This window comes from Colossoma macropomum, unplaced genomic scaffold, assembly GCF_904425465.1.
Source record: "Colossoma macropomum unplaced genomic scaffold, Colossoma_macropomum, whole genome shotgun sequence".
Taxonomy (NCBI): domain Eukaryota; kingdom Metazoa; phylum Chordata; class Actinopteri; order Characiformes; family Serrasalmidae; genus Colossoma; species Colossoma macropomum.
In genome coordinates, this window is record NW_023494809.1 from 31,240,776 (window position 1) to 31,262,038 (window position 21,263).

General features: G+C 41.1%; 1 protein-coding gene across 1 annotated transcript in view; it reads left to right on the top strand.

Moving 5' to 3' along the window:
• acad11 (acyl-CoA dehydrogenase family, member 11) overlaps positions 1-21,263 on the top strand; it is a 146,952-nt gene that overhangs the window by 5,238 nt on the left and 120,451 nt on the right. The window contains exons 5-12 of the mRNA XM_036558811.1: positions 503-667; positions 3,024-3,165; positions 5,342-5,463; positions 5,816-5,922; positions 8,527-8,641; positions 11,197-11,274; positions 12,806-12,944; positions 15,001-15,108. Coding sequence (XP_036414704.1) covers positions 503-667; positions 3,024-3,165; positions 5,342-5,463; positions 5,816-5,922; positions 8,527-8,641; positions 11,197-11,274; positions 12,806-12,944; positions 15,001-15,108 — 976 coding nt within the window. The remainder of the gene's footprint in view (positions 1-502; positions 668-3,023; positions 3,166-5,341; positions 5,464-5,815; positions 5,923-8,526; positions 8,642-11,196; positions 11,275-12,805; positions 12,945-15,000; positions 15,109-21,263) is intronic.

A 21,263-nucleotide genomic window follows, 5' to 3' on the forward strand; every position in this document is an offset into this window, starting at 1 on the left:
TTTATATATATATACATATATATATATATATATATATATAGAGAGAGAGAGAGAGAGAGGTACAAATCAGTTTAAGAATAAATCATGAAATCGAAACTAGTAAATAACTTTTAAAACAAGATAATTAATCTTGTTTTTCCAGATCTAAGATCTTAAATCTTGGCAGGCTCAGAGCAGCTTGCAGTGTGGAATCAAAACTGCAACAAACCAGTTTTGCTTAGTCATGTTTCAGGTGCGTTCCCATGTAGGCGGAAAATGCCTGTTTTATTCTCAGACCGAGGAATTAAATCTCATGCAGAGTCAAAATGATCAGGGCTTTGATTGTATTATTACCAGCACTAGTATAAACAAGTCCTTTAAGGCTCTTCAGAGTGTTCTTGTCTGTGTGACTTGGCTGCTGTTCTTGCGTTCAGAGCACTGTGTAAAATAAACAGACTTCAAAAAGAGTGTTCTTTACAAATAATATCGAACACGTGATCCATCTTTTCTTCTTTCTGTTTAGGTGTCGACCTGGACAAAACAGTACAGAGCTTCGGCCCACAGGAGCATTCCAGCTATGGACGAGCTTTCTGATTGGCTGAGCAACAACTTGCCGTCCGGTGATAACGAAGTGACTCTTGTTCATGGTGACTTTCGAATTGACAACCTGATATTCCATCCGACAGAGGTACGGCTCAGTTATCAGACATGTGTGTGGCTGTTTAATAGGGATGCAGTGGTACACGGTGTGTTATCGAACCGTTTGGTACGCCCCCTGCAGTTCTGCTGCGGGTTTTTAAAGCTCTAAATGACCTTAAAGCTCCTGAGTGTCTGTTTATGATCTCAGATCTGCAGATTCTGACCTTCTGAACTCCTTCAGTAAAACACAGAAAACGTGGAGAGACTCTTTCAGTTATTCTGCTCCTAAACTGTGGAGCTCAGTTCAGCTTTTATTAGACAGTCGAGCTCAGAGCTCACTTTTAATAAACATCTGAAAACGCAGCTCTTTAACTCAGCGCTTCAGTAAAACTCTACAGCTCTTTGTGTTTATCTCTCTAATCTGATCTGAGTTATTGTCTTATATGACTTTAAATTAATACTCACTGTTCTCTGTTACTGTTAAGCTTTATCAGCTGTCTGTTAAGCACTTTGAGCTGCCACCAGTAGGAAAAGTGCTCTATAAATAAAGATGTAATTATTGTTGTTATTCAATACTCACACGTGAACCGTGGTGTTACATAATGCTTGTGACTACACACTGTACATTCGTGACCACAACACATCTCTGGAGCTGATCAGAATCCCCTGCAGCCAGTCAGCGCTCCGTATGCAGATACGAGCTGGAGAAGAGAGGAGGAGCTACAAACAAACCATCCCTCAGCTCCAGCAGGACGATGGCGAGCTCTAGCGATGCTGAGAGAGGTTAATCAGTTTACCTATCTCTACACTGACTGGCTGTTTTCAGGCTGAAAGATATGAGCTGAAAAAGGCTGGGCTAGTAACGGTAGCTGAGATCATCTTTTTGGACGCTGCAGACCGGACGAGCTGCGTCGTGTTGTCCAGCGTCCAAAAAGATTTAACCATTCAAGCCTGAAAACAGCCAGTCTGTGTAGAGACAGGTAAGCTGATGCCAAGTGTGATAAGAGATGCTGAACGCTTTATTTCATTCAGTTTATATGAGCAGAGTATAAAAATGAACTGGAACCTGGTTTATCTGCTCTCCAAGCCGGTGTTCTGTAGCAGCGCTCTGCTACGCAGCATGGCGTGTCTGGTGTGCGGTGGGCTTTATGATGTGCCCTCCCGCACACATTTCAGCAGCAAAGTAAGTCCTGAGTTCTGTGAAACGTCATATAGAGGAACTGAAAGCAATTCAAACAGACACCACACCCACCTCTCCTTAGTTAATCAACATAGAGAAGGCCAAACACCTGCAGGCTGTCAGAGTAGCAGAGACAGAAACCAGGCCTCATCATCTCGCTGCTGCTTTTCTGAATGGAAAGTTTTATTGGTCTACAGGAAAATAAAGAGTTCAGTGTTTAAAGTGTTTTTTTTCTTAAATATAAAGGCACTAAAGCTGCACTGTTACCGTGGCCCAAAAACCATGATACATCCCAAACCGTGGGTCCAATGGACCGCTGCATCCACTGTTTAACTACATAAGATCTATAGAGAGTTGTTGACATACAGTAGTGGTCAGTGGGCTGCATTTAAGAACCAAAAGTTCTTAAATTAGAAGCAGAATAGGCCCTGAATTGGGACTTTACTGGCTTTCCCCTTTATTTGAAAGCCTGAATGCCTGTTTGCAAATTGTTGTTGGAGTTTTGTAGATTAGAAACTGTCAAAAAGTCAAAGTGATTTAAAAGGAAACTCCAAAATGTAAGCCTTAACCAATCTACTCGCCTCTCACGGTCGTGCAGCGGAAGTCTCTAAAGCAAACTTTTTGGTTTAAAGTCTTGAAAAATCCCATTTTCATGGTGTATCGTGAAGGTGGAAGGAAGACAAGTGGTTTGTGGGGGATATTTGGGTACAGGCTTTTTAAAACGTGAATTATTGTGCGAAGAAAGACGTTTGATGAACAGTTGAGGTTAGTGTGACTCTAAGTCAGAGGCTAGCAGCCGAGATTTGTTGAGCATCGCAGGGATTCAAGATAGTTTTATGATGTGTGTGCGCAGTGCATGCTGGGTATCGTAGTAAGAGAACACTGATGAAAATGTGAAAATAATGCAAAATCATGAATTCTGTCAAACACATGAATCTGAGGGGCTACATAACATAACATTACCTGCCCCTTTAATCTGAGTGCTGCACCGGCGTCTCCCTGCACACCTGGATCTGATTAATAGCTGATGCCCTGAAATAAACCAGTGAAAAGTGGCTCATGTTCCTTTGATAAAGTCTTTAATGCAGGTGTTTTTGATTTTTATCTGTGTATTTGTGTTTGTTTTTCTCTCAACACACTGTCTGAATGACACGCTCTGTTTGTTTTTATTGTTGTTGTTATTAATATGTCGTTTCCTGATCATGTCCTCCTGTTTTCTGTGCAGGCACGAGTGCTGGCCGTACTGGATTGGGAGCTGTCTACGACTGGTCAGCCTACCGCTGACCTGGGCTACTTCCTCATGCCCCATTACTGCCCCTCCCACCACGGGGTCATCAGCACTCTGGGCGGAGTTACAGAAATACAGGGTGACTTTTACTTTTACTCCACTTAGTCTGACCAACCATAACTGATCTCGTCCAGTTATATATATATATATATATGACAGCTGTGCTTTTGTTTATATTTAGTTTTTCTTATTCTGTGTAGATTTGATTTGTGATGACGGTGGCTGAGGACACTATTTGACTATGTTTTATTGATCTTACTGTGTTTTTGCGACACATCATGACCTCTTTCGAAAGCACAGATGCTCTGATGTCCATATATGCCACATAGAAATGTCCTTATTTATGTTTTTTGCTGCCGACGCAGAGTCCTGATCTGATCTGTGTGTTTTCATAGGCAGTACAGCTGCACAGTGCACACTTTCAGCGTAAAGTTGCACAACCTGTTACTTCAAAATGCTGCACTAAAATCACTTCATGTTTAGTTTGGGCTCTCAAACTGCCGCTTAGCTTCATAAGACTCACCACAAATTTACAGTTTATCCTTAAATCTAGTTTGCAGATATTTTTTAATAATAATTAATTTCCTACAACTAAATATTCACATCTGATGGGTGGATTTGCTTCACTCATCAGACACTGGCAGGTTTTTGTAATTAGGGTTATAATTTACCTCTAATTTAATTAGCTATTATTGTAATTTAAACCACTCCGGTTTCCTCCCACAGTCCAAAAACATGCAGTCAGGCTGATTGGACATGCTGAATTGCCCCTAGGTGTGAGTGTGTGTGTGAATGTGTCTGTCTGTCTGCCCTGTGATGGACTGGCGACCTGTCCAGGGTGTATCCTGCCTTCCACCGAATGACAGCTGGGATAGGCTCCAGCACCCCACCGTGACCCAGAAGGATAAGCGGTTTAGATGATGTTAATTGAACTTGATGTAATTGAACAGTAAAATATTTATTAAATATATTCATTTATGCTACTCCAACTACTACTATGAATGCTACTATTAACGACAATAATATTAATATTAAGTATTATTATAATCATAATTGTGATGTTTTTATTGTTGTTGTTATTAGTGGAAGTTGTTATTTACAGAAGAATTGCTAATAAACAGCTATGTTGTGCTTAAATGAGTATTATATATACGTTATGTAACTGAAATTCGTAGAACGTTCAGTAAAATGTCAGATGAGAAATTTTATGTTGTTAAATTCATACTGAAAAAGGTGAGAAGACCACCTGGCCAATGGCTGCCAGGCATTTTGAGTTTAAGTCCCTTATTCTATTATAATTTGTTTATTATTTATTCCACTAGTTTCTCAAATTTGCTACATAATGCAATAGTTGAGATGTAAACAGAGAGATTCAGAGTGGTTTGGTGTGAAATGGTTCAGATGTCTTTACAGTGGTGGTGATAGGAACCAGGGGTCGCCATGACTACAACACAGATATAGACATTTTATTTACTATCCAGAACCACCAGAGAACCTACACGAGTCTTCTGAGTTTATATGGAATATTGATGGAAAATAGGCAGAAATCCAAAAAACAAAAAGTTTTTTGGTTTTTTTTGCCCCACAGTTCTTTTTATGTACATCTCAGCCAGGAACGGGTTTTAAAAATATATTTTATACACTTACAAAGATGGTTCTTCAAGGGTTCTTTAGTAAAGATAATGGCTCTATAGGTTCTATATTTTTCTATTTTGAAAAAGATTCTATGTAGCGCCAAAAGGGTTCTTCTATTGTTACGATGTCTACACAGAACCTTCTACAGCACGTTAACCATCAATCTGAAGAACGCTTTCACGATGCTAAGAACCCTTTAATCATGCAAAGGGTTCTTTGAGCGTTCATAGTTCTACATAGAACCATTTTCTTTACCAAAGAACCCATTTTTAAGTGTGTAGATCAAAGGCTTTAGTGCCTTTGGTGTCGTTTAAGAGTGGTTGGATAAAGGCAGCTATATTAAGTCAAAGCTGAAGGTTTTACGAGTGGCTGCTGTGCCGTTGTTTTTATTTTCCATATGTTGCATTTCTCTGCCACTATTTGAGGATAATCCCTGTTTATGTCACCTCTATGACAATGAGACGCAGCTACTCTCAGATCAGATTGGAACGTCACTTCTTCCACGGTGGTGGAACACGCTTCTTCATGTGCCGTTTTGGCTGTTTGTCATCCAGGAATGTGAGAGTTCTGAGATCCTCGATCTTCATGGCTCTGCTCCTCTATTCATTCTGTTTCTGCAGGCATCCCCCCTCCAGACGACCTGATCTCCATCTACTGCCGCTGCCGTGGGATCCCTCCATCTCTTCCGCATCAGAATTTCTTCATCGCACTCGCCATGTTCAAAATGGCCTGCATCGCGCAGGTACGTTATCTTCAAACAGCAGCTCTGCTTTGTGCCAGATAAGATCAAATGAAGGCGGTGATTCGTGACCGCCATCGCCCTGCTGGTCCGTTTCTGGGGCAGCTCTCTTTCCTGTTGACTTTCGTCGAGGTGAACCCCACCCTCCCCTCCGGGTTTGAAAGGGCACGCATGTATTCAGAATTGATTATGGATCTCTTTACCAAGAATCCACCTCAAAAGAAGTGCTCAGATCTCAATCATGAGTGAGGGATTCCTTTTATCCAGCTCTTCATCTGAAAATCAGTGTTCTGTATCTGTGCCTTTACTGAACCGCGCCTCGTCTCGCTCTCTCTGCTCTCTTTCCTGTGTGCAGGGGATCTACGCGAGGTTTTTGCTGGGGAATGCCAGCGCGCCGGACGCTGCTCGGTATGGAGAGACGGTGGAGCCTTTAGCTCAGTTGGCCCTGAACATCGCACACAGGTCACTGTCACACTCACAGCAGCAACTTAGACCAGGGGCATATTTCACAAAGCAGGATTTCCCAGCTGGCCAGATAGATTAAGCCAAAGGGCAAAACTATCTGATGGGAGGAGAGGCCAGAAACATTCCTACAGAACAGTCCAACTTTGGCTTAAGTTCAGCCTTGGGTTCACTACATGACTGTTAAAGTCCTAAAAGATTGTAGAAGACTGGGCGTCTCACACTGTCAGACTGGTTCTGCTTTTTTTGCTTTACTTTTTTGGGTAACTGAAATATTGGGGATCCACACTAAACGAATAGGGACCACACACTACTCAACGGAACTGACTGAACTTGCGTGAAGTCATGTTCTCCAGTGAGTGACTTTTTTCCTTTTTTCTCCATTTGTCTTTGTTTCCTTGCTGTATTTACTTCTTTCTCACTCTGTTTTCATTGGCTGCTGCAGGAATCTGTTCAGATTGAGTCGTTGATCAGTTGACACCAGATTCGGGTCAAAAAAATCAAACGTTTAATAAACTCTGACCGATTTGAAACACGATAGGGAGGCCAAAAATCTGAGTTTAGATCAGGGTCTGGATTAGTCCAGGTGGATGTTGGAGAGGGTCTAAATCAGTCCAGTTGTTTTTAAGGGACTAGTTTAATCTGGGTGGATGTTGAAGAGGGTCTAGATTAGTCCAGGTGGATGTTGTAGAGGGCCTAAATCAGTCCAGTTGTTTTTAAGGGACTAGTTTAGTCTGGGTGGATGTTGAAGAGGGTCTAGATTAGTCCAGGTGGATGTTGGAGAGGGTCTAAATCAGTCCAGTTGTTTTTAAGGGACTAGTTTAGTCTGGGTGGATGTTGAAGAGGGTCTAGATTAGTCCAAGTGGATGGTAGAAAGGTTCTAGATTAGTCCAGGGGTTTCAAAGGGTCTAGATTAGTCCAAGTGGATGTTAGTCCAGGACAATGTTGACAGGCTTGCGGATGCAGCACTTGTAATAGGAGGTGTCAATGGTGGTGGAGATGCCCCAATGATCTTCTCCGCTGTAGGTCCAGACTCTGAGACAGCTGGTCAAGATGAGTGTGGTGTGGTGAGGATGAAAGGAGGGATGCTGCTACAGCAAAAAATGACTTGTAAAGTACTGAATCCAAAAAAGGAAGATAAACCGTAGAAAAAGCTATCGTGGCAGTCAGGCTGGAGGTTAGGGAACCAGCCCTGTGACCGGAAGGTTGCCTGTTCGATCCCCTCGGCTGACAGTCCATAACTGAAGTGCCCTTGAGCAAGACACCTAACCCCCAACTGCTCCCTGGGCGCCGTGGATAGGGCTGCCCACCGCTCCGGGCAAGTGTGCTCACTGCCCCCTAGTGTGTGTGTTCACTAGTGTGTGTGTATGTGGGTGTTTGACTGGATGGGTGAAATGCGGAGGTCTAATTCCACAGTATGCAAAACATAGTTGGCTGATGGTTCTGAGTTCAAGTCAAAAGCTTGGACAGCACTCGTATGTTCACAGTGTACTTGTTAAACTCATAGACTGAGCACAGCTCTGTGTTCCTAATCTGTGAGTTTAATAACTATACTGTAAACAGAATCACTGTCCAAAATTTCCCCTTCTTTATTTCTAGATTTTCAGAATCCACAGTCATGCACTGTTTAAGTCAACACGAATCAGTGTCCAGAGCAGAAGGGCAGAGTTTCGGCTATTTCTAAACAAAGTGACCTAATGTTGTTTTAAAATAAAAAAAATTAAATTAGCAGCTCGTAGCTCGGTCATGGGCGTACGCTAAGAATGTCTCATTTGGCCGCCCCAACGTTTTCGCAATATTTATACAGGAGAGCGAGCAGAGTGAGCAGGGGGAGCAGGGGGAGCAGGGGGAGCAGGGGGAGCAGAGTGAGCAGGGGGAGCAGGGGGAGCAGAGCGGTTTGATGTGCCAGTTAGACAGTTGTGTGCGAATGTTTGGGCGTCCTGGTCATATTCCATGTTGATTTTAGTTGATTTTAGTTGCACACATCCTCTTCAGAGAACACACTCTGCACATTTTAATGCACAGTTATTATATATTTGCTGAATTTGACATAATGAGGAAAAAAATGTGGCCTTTGCAAAAGTTATGGTAAACCTTCTAAGTGCTGGAGCAGGAAGGGGACCATCTCGAGACACATTTTAGATCGGCGGATTTAACTCGGACTGTACCTAAAATGGCCTCTTCACGTTTATGTTTAATATTACATATGCAAATTTGTATCTATAGTATAGAAATAACTAGAATTCACTAAACTACAATTAGCAGAAAAAAATGACATTAACTCATTAACATTATGTTAATCGACAAAACGTCATTCGACTGGGGGGGGTATAAACTTTTGTGTACTAATGTATGTCATATCACTTTGCATATCAGAAATCTTTAAATATCACAATAGAATCAGATTATGGATCAAGTTTAGTACAAATACTGTAAACATCAGACACCAAACATGTGGACTACATTTGGAGTGAGGAGAAAATTGTGTGATTTTTAAAAATTTGAATATCATCTTAAATTTAAAGGGCAATGTAAGGATCTTGTGTTGTTTCTGAATACCTCCGTTTGTTTATATATGTTTATATATGTATTTTTTTTGTGCAGCTCTTCGTTGGCTATGCCGGTTTCTGACAGGCGTTTTCTCCAGTCCCCTAGAGGTCACGCTGTGCTCCAACAGGTTAAGGAGTTCATGAGACAGCACGTCCTGCCCACTCAACAGGTCAGTCCAGGTCAACACGCTGAGAGAACTGTTAAACATGCATCACATAGAGATAAACGTGGGACCTGGGGTTGTTAACTCCTGCTGGCTCCACTTGTATTTTTGGGCTGCAAGTTCAAAAAGAGGCCTGCGTGTTGATTTAACCTGAGACGGACCGCCAGGAAAAATGTTTTAAAAGAGTGACCTGAGTAGAAAAATAAGGTGTAGAAGGTGTGAAGTGCTTTGGTGATTCTTTAAACATGTTAATGGCACTTTGCCTTTAGGTAAACAAGGTTGAAGTGGAGATTCAGTTTAAAAAAGACAAATGTCCCATTACGCTAAATCAGGGGTCTCAAGCTCCGGCCTGGAGGGCTGGTGTCCAGCTCGTTTTGGTGGTTTCCCAGTTCAAACGTGCTTATTAAACCTGCTCATTAACTAATGAGTTAAATCTGGTGTGTTTAAGCAGGAAAATCACCAAACTGTGTCGGATTTTGGCCCTCCGGGATCGGATTTCGAGACCCCTTCTCTAAATATACACTCTTAAAAAAGATGCTTTTTCAAGGGTTCTTTAGGAAAGACAGTGGTTCTATACTAACCAAATGTGCCAAATACTAACCGAAATATGCCAATAAGTCATTTAAATAACTGAGTTAAATATGCCAGTAAATCAGTTATATTTGCCAGTAACTCAGTTATATTTGCCAGTAACTCAGTTAAATATGCCAGTAACTCATTTAAATATGCCAGTAACTCAGTTAAATATGCCAGTAACTCAGTTATATTTGCCAGTAACTCAGTTATATTTGCCAGTAACTCAGTTAAATATGCCAGTAACTCATTTAAATATGCCAGTAACTCATTTAAATATGCCAGTAACTGAGTTAAATATGCCAGTAACTCAGTTAAATATGCCAGTAACTGAGTTAAATATGCCAGTAACTCAGTTAAATATGCCAGTAACTCAGTTAAATATACCAATAACTGAGTTAAATATGCCAGTAACTGAGTTATAATTGAGTTATATTTGCCAGTAACTCAGTTAAATATGCCAGTAACTCATTTAAATATGCCAGTAACTCATTTAAATATGCCAGTAACTGAGTTATATATGCCAGTAACTGAGTTATATATGCCAGTAACTGAGTTATATATGCCAGTAACTCAGTTAAATATGCCAGTAACTCAGTTAAATATGCCAGTAACTCAGTTAAATATGCCAGTAACTCAGTTATATTTGCCAGTAACTCAGTTAAATATGCCAGTAACTCAGTTATATTTGCCAGCAACTCAGTTATATTTGCCAGTAACTCAGTTATATTTGCCAGTAACTCAGTTAAATATGCCAGTAACTCAGTTATATTTGCCAGTAACTCAGTTATATTTGCCAGTAACTCAGTTAAATATGCCAGTAACTCAGTTATATTTGCCAGTAACTCAGTTATATTTGCCAGTAACTCAGTTAAATATGCCAGTAACTCAGTTATATTTGCCAGTAACTCAGTTAAATATGCCGGTAACTCAGTTATATTTGCCAGTAACTCAGTTATATTTGCCAGTAACTCAATTAAATATGCCAGTAACTCAGTTATATTTGCCAGCAACTCATTTAAATATTCCAGTAACTCATTTAAATATGCAAGTAAATCATTTAAATATGCCAGTAACTCATTTAAATATGCCAGTAACTCAGTTAAATATGCCAGTAACTCAGTTAAATATGCCAGTAACTCAGTTAAATATGCCAGTAACTCAGTTAAATATGCCAGTGGCGGAGTGAAAGATATCAGTGGCGGAGTGGAATGTCTGTAAACTGTTCATGAACTTTGTGACATTAAATTCTAAATTGCTCAAAAATAGGCACTGAAGCCACACAGCATCTAGGAGGGGCATATCCAGATCATTACACCGCGTTGTTGGGAATTTGTGTAGATACAGAATAAATAAGGCTAATTTTATCCGTGTATTTTCCATCAGCTTCCCTATGAAGTTGCATACATCCCTTCTCAATTGATTCACTTTTGAGCCTGACAAGCCTGAAAAAACACAATAGAGCAGCAGATCTGTTCATGCTCTCTCGGTGAGTCTATTCCCAGGATCAAACACAAAGAACTACTGTCCACATGGCAGAACAGTCCCATAATACAGTGCAGTGTGATGTGTGTCACCGGGCCCTGTTGCTGCCGGCATTAGTCTCATAGCTCCGGTGCAAAACTAAAGATGCAAACTTTGGACACTTAGCCTGTCTTAGTTAATTGACGCTTAATGGAAAACTGTGTAAATTAGATTTTTGGCCAAACATTTTCGACAGTCTTCTTTCAGGCTGTTTCCTTGAACTGCTGAGTCTCAGTTGGCGTAGTGGCAGTTTTATTGTTGTTTCAATCGGATGTTTGAGCTGCCTCCATTTTCTCTTGCCCCTGGCATACTGGCACAGTTTGTACCTCGGCTTCCTGAATTACTTACGCTCTAAAGGAACATTCAGGAAGAGCTTTTCACAGCTATGACTGCTTCCAGAATCCCACAATCCAACAAAGAGGCCCTCAGGGCCAGTTTCAAAGAATGTGCTGTCTTTGTTTCAGCAAATAATGGAGTATTACGCGAAACACACTGATGGCCCTCAGAGATGGCAGACACCTCCTGTGCTAGAGGAGCTAAAGGTAAACACACACAGACACTTGTATTTATACATTTCAGGACAGAGGAGATACATTTAACATACAAACTCAGTTCCAAACAAGTTGGCACAGTAGGTAAAACGCAAATAAAGCATTTGATTTTGTAAATATACAAAGAGATTTTTGTAAATATGTTATTTCCAAATTTGATGCCTCCGACACATTCTGAAAAATTTGGGAACAATGTAAGACTGGGAAGTGTTTGGAATGATCAAAGACACCTGTTTTGGAACATTCCACGTGTAAAGAGGTGAATAGGTAACAACTGATGCTATCTTGATTGGGTATGAAGGGAGCATCCACGAAAGACTCAGGCATTTATGGGTGGGGATGGATTGAGGTTCGCAACGTTGCAAAAAACTGCTGAGTAAATGGTGTCAGACAATTTAAGAACAATGTTTCTCAATACATGATTGCAAGGAATTTCACCATCTATAGTCCATAACATTATTAAAAGAGCCAGAGAGTCTGGAGAAAGCTCTGTGCATAAAGGGCAAGGCTGAAAAACAGTATTGAATGCTCTTGACCTTTGACCCCTCAGAGGGCGCTGCATTAAAAACCGACATGCTTTTTTAATGAATATAAGCACACGGGCTCAGGAATACTTTGGAAAACCCTCATCAGTAAACACAGTTTGTCACTGCATTTACAAATGCATGTTAAATCTGTACTACGCAAAGCAGAAGCCATATATCAGCAACATCCAAAAAACGCTGCTGACTTCTCTGGGTTGGAGCTCATTTGAGATAGACTGAAGTTGAAAAAACCTTACTGTAATATAATACCATGACTGTTAGAGCTAGTCCTTCAATTTGAGCCATAAATATCAAAACAAGAGGAACAAACCCACCTTTATCATACTGCTAATTCCACATAAACATTTTATGGCATGACATTTTTTTGAAGCTTGTGTATTAGCCTGTATTTTACCTTGTGTCACTTTCACAGTGACCCTTTCAGTAGTGAGCTCTGGTGTAGACTTGCTGCAGCTGTTTTCCATTTCTAACATCCCACTGATTTGGCTGCCACTCGTATTCACACAGTGACATATCTGGGACTTCCAGAAGGCAATTCCAGACTGAACAAATTTCCGCTGGTCATTTCAAGAATTTAACCCTTTTTTTAACCCGTTTTCATACAACACTTGAAAACAGCAAAATAAATGTAGTTCTGTAATATGTGCAGGATTTAAATACAAGGATGATTCTATTGAATAAACAAATGAATTAAACATTACAGAGATGTATTCATGTATTTCTTTCCAGAAATCATTAGGCCTTTTCTGAAGACCTAAACGGCCCTGAGGTTTCCCTTCTGACGATATTCCTCTCTGTGTAGTTGTGGACAGGGTCAACAGTTGAATTATGCAGAAAGTTAGAAAACTTGTTGTCCTTTAAAAAATGCATAGTATTACATTTGTCAACAACTGATGTTGATGAAATTGTGTGTAGTGGACTTTAAGTGTTTTCATATGCGCTGCATATTGTAAAAAACTGTGTGTTTGTGTGTGAAGGCAAAAGCTCGTGCTGCAGGCCTGTGGAATCTGTTCCTGCCTGCGGTCAGTGGACTTTCTCAGGTGGACTATTCCTACATCGCTGAGGAAACTGGGCGATGCTTCTTTGCTCCGGAGGTCTTCAACTGCCAGGCCCCAGGTCTGTGTGCACGTTTTAGTGCGGACACTTTTATTTTGTATTCCATAAAAAAAAAAACTAAGAATATTACGTGTTTTCAAAACGTAGTGAGACGTATAATTACTAAAGACTTTTAGAGCTAACGTGTCATATGTAAGGGACGGCAAATGGTCACACGCTTTTTCTAAACCCACTGTGTAATTTCACTGTCAGGATCATTTCTGGGTAGTGTAGTTATTAACTCAGACTCTGTTTATTGTACCGTATGGTCATTGTTTTGGGAGGCTTTAGACAGGAAGACAGCCAGTCTGGGCACCTTTAGCATAAGCAGATTGTGTTCTGAGTGTAACCCATAATAGAAATGAGTATAATGCTAGTGTTCCCTCACTAACTGCACCATGAGAGCAAGCTGTCTAGTTCTGGAGGCTCTCAGTGTTGCACAGTTGTGAGTTTGTCCTGCTTCAGGTAGAAAATTAAGTGATGAGTTGAGTTAATTGAAGATTGGATGATTAGTTCTGGATCACTCCAATACTCCATCACTCCATCACTCCAGAGAGTGCAGCTCCACTGTCCACAGCCCAGTGGTGACCTTAGGCCAGTGGTCTCCAGTGCTGGTCCTGGAGAGCTACCATCCTGCAGAGCCTGGTTCCATCCACAGTTTGCCACACCTGCTCCAGCTAATCAACCCCTTCCCAAGTCCCTGATTGGCTGGATCAGACGTATTAGAGTTAAATAAGGGGCGGGGCAGCTTATTGGACACAGGTTGGAACTAGCCCTGCAGGAGGGCAGCTCTCCAGGACCAGGGTTGGAGACCACTGGCTCATGTGCTTCAGCTCCACCATTTTTTCTAAATTTCTGCTCAATTAAATGGTTGATCTTCAAAGGTACTTTAGAGAGGTTTGACGTTAAAATGTTCTTTTCTAGAGAAACTTACAGAGCTGGAATTGTTTGTGGTGGTGATGGGAACCAGACGTCTGAAGACTTTAATGCCTCTAAAAGCTACATCACAGGAAGTTATTACATGGAATACTTTACACTTTCTGACACCCGAGACATTGTTTTTTGGTAGTTTTGAGAGGTTTTGGCCTAAAAACATACTTTAAAATACGTTCTTGATGGAGAGGCGCGTGCAGAATGTTGTGAGGCAAAATAGCTAATGACGAAATCTTAGTTTTTCAGATTTACCGCTATTTTGCTGTTATAAACAGTCCATATAAAACTCGTGTAGGTTCACTGGTGGTGTAAATAAATAGTAAACAGTAAATAAAATGTCTATATTTGTGTTGTAGTCATGGTGACCCCTGGTTCCTATCACCACCACTGTAAAGACATCTGAACCATTTCACACCAAACCACTCTGAATGACTTTGTCTACATTGCAGTGAATGAACGCCGTTATGCAGTTATCTTCTGAAGAATTGGTTGAATTGTCCAAATTCATTATTGAGTGTGTGGCTGTTTAAGGTTAGTTCAATCTTTGCAGGTATTTTTCATAACACTTTGGAGATATTTCAGAAGTTCAAACATTACTTCAGGTATTTCAAAAGAAGACAAGGCAGTCCCAAACTTTTGATGAGCAGTGTACTTCTGAGAATTTTTTTTTTCTTTCCATTTACCATAAATTGCATTTAATATTGAAATAATTTCCTTTTTAAACTCTCTGCACCGACAGCCAGAAACAGAAGCAAGTGGAAAAAATCAGCAACAGGCTGGAAACCACCAGCATTTTTGAATATGGTTTTATGTCAAGATGAGTAAGAGTTTACTGAGAGGTTCTGACTCTTGAGTTTCAATATTTCCACTGTAACTGTGGTGAAAGGCAGCTGGCCGGGTTCTGGAGGGGGATGCGCTTGATTTCATTCCACTGAATTCCTTTGTCTAAATACTTTTCAACCTGGGTCAAACTTGCAATATGTGAACTTTCAGGAAAACTGATCGGACAGTCTTCACAAAGTATGTTTCTCCATCTGTGTAGAAGGTTTGGCTTCCTGGGCTCATGTGTGTGAGTCGAGGTGGGTGTGTGTGGGCAGTGGGTGTTTGACTGACAGCGGTGTTGCTGCTGGTAACTGTGCTGCAGACTCGGGGAACATGGAGGTGCTGCATCTGTATGGATCTGAAGAGCAGAAGAGGCAGTGGCTGGAGCCGTTACTGAGAGGAGAGATACGGTCCTGCTTCTGCATGACTGGTAACACACAAGCACTCAAACTCCCATACACACTGAGTGTTTTTCCACCAGGCAGTGCAGAACAGTACGGTTACTAATCCAGGCCCAAAACTGTCCCTGATCGAGGAGCTGTGTCCATTTTCCATCACACAGTGGTGCCCATGAATGTAGGCAGGGTTCTCTGGCCATCACACAACAAAACCTGTTTGTCTGGAGTTGCATGGTGGCAAAAATGTGTCAGATTGCATAATGATTGACAGTGGCCTCTCCCTGGCAATATAGAAAACTGGCACCAGTGTGGTTTAGTCCTGCACATCCTCAGAAAGATCGCTCAGTTTGCTCTTCTCTGACAATTTTGAAATGGTTAATAAAACAGTTATTAAAGTCTAATAGTCATTTAAGAGGTGTAATTACATTTTACAGATATTGTGGAGAATCAGGCTTTTATCTTTCAAGTAGATTAACTGTTAGCATTGATTTTGTGGGTGGTAGTTAACATAACACTAAGCTAACAGATCACTTTATTCCCACAGTTAAGGTGGACCGCTAGCTGTCGTGCTGTGGTAAATTAAGTTTTAGAAAAATAATAAAGTGAATGACTAATGCAGAAAGGAAGTAGCGTCTGGCTGCGCTTACGATTTAGAAAAGCTTAAATAAGCTTTGGTCTGTGACTCAGAGCTGCAGGAGAGAGAGGAACGCGATGTTTACATACTGATAACTTTGAATAGTACTTTGGCAGATCTGACTTCAACCCAACTCGAACTGAAGAAAACAGCAGAAAAAAATAATTCATTAATAAAATCTCTCAACAGAAAGACCAACGTTATTATTTCTCTGCCTGTTCCTAGAAAAACATCTCAGAAGCATGCGGCTCTTTTACTGCCCTGTTTCGGCTCCACAGCTGAATCAGATTTGTAGGTAAAAATAAAATAATCCTCCTTTACAGTAAAATAAAGCTCTGCTGATCGTTCAACACAGTTTAACAATAAATGGTCTTAAACTCTGGAGTTAATGTAGAACTGCTGATTCACCCTTTAACCCTGAAGATCAGCGCAGACTGCTGGTCACCATAGCAACACAGACAACAGTCTCGCCTAGCTAGTAGCTACGAAACGGCAAAGAGAGAGATTTAAGATGAACATCGATAATTTAGAGACGAATGGACTCATTTGTGTTTATAATCACTCCAGCTGGTTTCCTGATACGTTTAATCTGCAGTGAGAAACTCAAACACTAAAAAGTCGCAAAGCTGAAGATTCTTGTTCGAATTCTGCCCCCAGGCATCATTTAAGGTGGAACAGAAAAATTTGAACAAGAAGCTGAAGAACAAGAAGCAACTTCAGCCTCATTAAAAGTCAAACGTTAAGAGACATTTTACAAGAAACTGTTCTACTTTTGAGGAAAAGTTTCCTGCCAGAGATGCGAGAAAAGCAGCTGTAGCTGAGCTAAAGCTTAAAGCAGAACAAAAGAAAGTCTGTGTTTTGATTTATACTGAATTTGTTATCCTATACTAGCACATCAGCACAGACTGAGACATATTTACAGCCAAAATGGTAAAATGGGCATAAAATGGCTCTCAAGGTGGTTTGATTTTTATTAGAAGGACAAAATGGCTCTTCTTAACATTTGGGTGGTGACCCCTGTTATAGATAAAAGAAAATCATGAAAATGAGTAGACGGGGCTTTAAGAACAGTGTGGTTCAGTATGGCAACCAAAATGATGACAAAACGCTTGATTAAAGCAGCATTATGTGTGAATTGGTATTTTATGCTCTCAGGCTCCCCCCAGCCGCTAGAATTCTCTCTCGGTCTTACAAATCAGCCCAATTCTGCATCAGTTACACTGGTCACCTGTCCTGCTTTGTATCCCAGTTTAAAGTCTTCTTGCTAACTTACAAATCTCTACATGGTCCAGCACCAGCTTACTTAGCCGAGCTCCTGCAGCCTCACTGCCCTTCCCGTACACTTGGGTCCTCTGACTCAGGTCATTTAGCTGTCCCAAAATTTAGATTGACCACGGTCAGAGGCGGATCTTTCTTGAACGCATTACCACAATCTCTCCGTGACTGTCAGTCACTTTTCTCCGTTAAAGCTCAGCTTAAAACCAGCCTCTTTTCTCCGCAGTTTCACTTTTCTCCTTCCTGATATGTTTTTTTGCCTATGTAAAGCGACCTTGGGTCTGAGAAAGGCGCTATATAAGTTGAATATAAGGTACAGCCTACAACGCAGTCTTTATAAACAACGCTGGTAGGGATGAACACTCTGCTGTCAGATTATCGCTGTCGTCCCGTTAGCCGTGAATCTGTCCCGCATCCTTTTATCTCTTTTAGCTCTCACCAGCGAGTAAAAGCCAGTCTGAGATTTACTCTTGTCCAGTCTCTCGCTCGGTCACTCTCTCTTTTTCTCTTCCCTGCTTCCTTTGATAGCGTCTTCTTTGGCCTCTCCTCAGCCTCTGCCGTGATGTCCATGCTAGGAATACCGAGCTGCTTCTTCTTATAGCTGCTGAGTTGTTGGTGTGACGTGGTGCCGTAAAGCGTTACGCAGTTCTGGCGAGAGGTTCTCGTGCTGCTCCTCCAAAGTTACATAGCGCTATAGCAGACGTTCCAGCCCAGCAGAGACGCCGCGCTCACTATTATAAGTCAGTGTAGCATCACGATGATATTTGAAGCTGTTATTTTAAGGTGAAATTGTTGCTTTAAGGATTTGTAACCTTACTGTACTCTACTGCACTGCCTTGCCTGGTTGAAAACCACATGCAGTTGTACATGGAACCTAAAAGTCACTCTCAAATGTACACATATAATGCAAAACGCAAAACATATTACAAAGGAAAAGTGCATTTCAGCTTGGGATTTGTTTTGTTGTGCCTATTGGCTGCTTTGCTCTGTCAGCAAGATGAAAATGTGCCCAAACCTCACATTAAGACCCCATTTCCACATAAAAGAACTTTCATTTATGAATTCATGCACCGTAGCCTACACAAGTCAAATTACAGCAGAATCCATTTGTTCGTCTTCTAAGCCGCTTACCGAACAATAATTTGTGCCAGCCTAACACACACAGACATAAACACGGGTCCCTCTGTTTCCCCCTCTTAAATAGCTCAGTCTGAATGCTTAAGCAGTGGCACTTATTCACAACTCGTTCTTCATCCAAGCACATCCATCAGAAACGTGTGCAGAAGCCTGTTCTCTCAGAGTTCTGGCCCTTATCCAGAACATCTGATCCAGCTAATCGGGGTCTTCAAACAGCATCTGGATATTGGAGCCAGATGTTTTAGATTAGAGCAGGAACTAAACTCTGCAGGGGGTTAGATATCTGGGATTTTGCACTGCTTGTCTGGGAGCTTGACAAGCAGCTGAGACAGAACACAGGATTTAAAAAATATTACACAGCACAACATCTGAAATGTCCTTTCATGAGAGCTCGACTAACTTGTTTTAGTTAAGCTGTGAATGTTTTTGCACTTTCGCCAAGCTTTCATCACTGAGACAAAGACAAAAATCAGACTGCAGACTCGAACCTGTCAGTGCAGAAAGTAGATGATGAATGAATTTCCTATTAAAACGGCCATTAAATATTTTTGTGATATTTGTGAGGATATTAGATATAAGATTGTCCCTTTGCATAAGGAAGAAGAAAAACAAGTGGAAAAAAATAGGAGTTTCCAAAACTGGAGTTCAAAGATGGATTAAAATCTACAGAGAAAATGTGGCTCCTCACAACCATCTGGAAGAGCTGGTCGACACCAAAACTGCCCCCATCAGATAAACAGCACTTAAAGCTTTCATCTCTGAGAGAGAGGAGAAAATCGAGCTGCTTCAGATCTGAAAACATCCACAGGTGTTTCTGTCCATCCTTCCACTGAACGATGGACTGACCACCCCAGAGTCCAGACCTCAACGCCACTGAATGTGTTTGATTACTTCAGAAAATCATCAACCAGCTTCTAAGACTGAACTTTGGAGGTGCGTCTGGAATGGAAGGTGGAATAAAGGCTGTTAAGTGTTTTAATATGTGTTGAAAGTGAAAGACTTTTACCTAACAAGTGTTTTGACTGGAAATTAAGTAAATGCTGAGTGACCTCTGCTGTACCTAAGCTTCTGGACTGAACTCCAATCTTAACTCCAGCTGAATATTTTGTCTGTTTTAGCTTTTCTAGGTGAAAGCTAAATTTTCGGTCATGGGAATCAGCTAAATATCCACTAAGATGCAAAAAAATGTTCACGTTTGGTTCCCACAAAGTCAGTAAAACAATATGAACACACACACACACACACACATGCACCCTCAGTCCCTCAGTCCTCAGCGTGTCCCGTGAGGCAGAGATGGATTTGAGTTTAGGAGACAATGAGTATATGTGTGTGGAGAGACCGATGCTGGACAAATGGCCAGTGGAGAGCAGCTGAGGGGAGAGAGAATGAGTCACTTCCTCTCTGCTCTGCTGACTGCCAGCGGGCGACAAGTGTGTGTGTGTGTGTGTGTGTGTGTGTGTGTGTGTGTGTGTGTGTGTGTGTGTGTGTGTTGGTTAATAAAAATTCATTCCTGTCTTTGAATATATACAGATGGTGTCTAATTGCTCCACAGCTTTCTGACCCATTAATGTACAGTACTGTTCAAAAGTCATTTATTTTATTTATTTATTCATTTTTCACATTCAAGGAAAAAAATCAGCAAAATATATTTAGCAGAGGATAACACAGAAGCCTCGTCACAGACTGCCATCCAAGCGTTCCCACACAATTCCGCTGTGTGTGTGACATTGAGGTCTGGACTCTGGGGTGGTCAGTCCATTGCTCTGAAAACACCATCAGCTTCTTTGATTCATTTGCAAGTTGTTTTCTATTTTGCCTGTTTCCTTTTCTCAGTAACAGCTTCTTGACAGCTGCACATCCTCTCAGACCCACAGAGTTGAGTTGTCTTCTCACAGTGGAAGGAAACACCTGTGGATTTTGTCCGGCGGTCAGAGTTGTGGTGTCCTGAATAATGATCAACTTGTACTGAGAGGCTGTTTTGACTGGAAATGAAAGAAATGAAGAGTTCTGTCTGACTTTTGGACAGTAGTTTTTTTAGTGCATGTCTGTGTGTGTATGGGACCCCCGTGGACCCTCACAGAGCAGGTACTGTTTGGGTGGTGGATCATTCTCAGCACTGCAGTAACACTGACGTGGTGGTGGTGTGTTACTGTGTGTTGTGCTGGTCTGAGTGGATCAGATGCAGCAGTACTGCTGGAGTTTTAAACACTGTGTCCACTCACTGCCCACTCTATTAGACACTCCTACCTTGTCAGTCCACCTTGTAGATGTGAAGTCAGAGACGATAGCTCATCTGCTGCTGCACAGTTTGTGTTGGTCATCCTCTAGTCTTTCATCAGTGGTCACAGGACGCTGCCCACAGGACACTGTTGGCTGGATATTTTTGGTTGGTGGACTATTCTCAGTCCAGCAGTGACACTGAGGTGTTTAAAAACTCCAGCAGCACTGCTGTGTCTGATCCACTCAGACCAGCACAACACACACTAACACAACACCACCACGTCAGTGTTACTGCAGTGCTGAGAATGATCCACCACCCAAATAGTACCTGCTCTGTGAGGGTCCATGGGGGTCCTGACCACTGAAGAACAGGGTAAAAGGGGGCTAACAAAGTATCAGAGAAACAGATGGACTACAGTCTGTAACTGTAGAACTACAGAGTCAAACTATGTGGTCAGTGGAGCTGATAAAGTGGACAATGAGATTTAAAACCAAGACTTTTTAGTTGCATCTGAGACCAGGTTAAGATTCTTTTTTTAGAATATAAAAGTAAAATGAAGAAAAGGAGTAGAAAAGTGAAATTTGTTTGTTGTCTCATTATCATTCACTGCACATTATACATATTAATAAATCATGTTTAACTTATATTTTGTAAAATATAACATTTACATAATATATAGCCTAAAATATTATTAATTATTCATATATTATAGTCTTTGTCCAACTTACTATAACTTGGGAGCAGATGATTTTTCTGTAAAACCAATTCAAAATCTCTGCCTACCAAATAAATATAAACCAAACAGCATGTTTATTATTGAATAAAAACACAGTAATAATAACATTCCAGTCTTTCCCTTTAGGGGACATTTGAATTTGGGAACCAAAGAACACCAACAAACAAATAATACTAAAAATAGT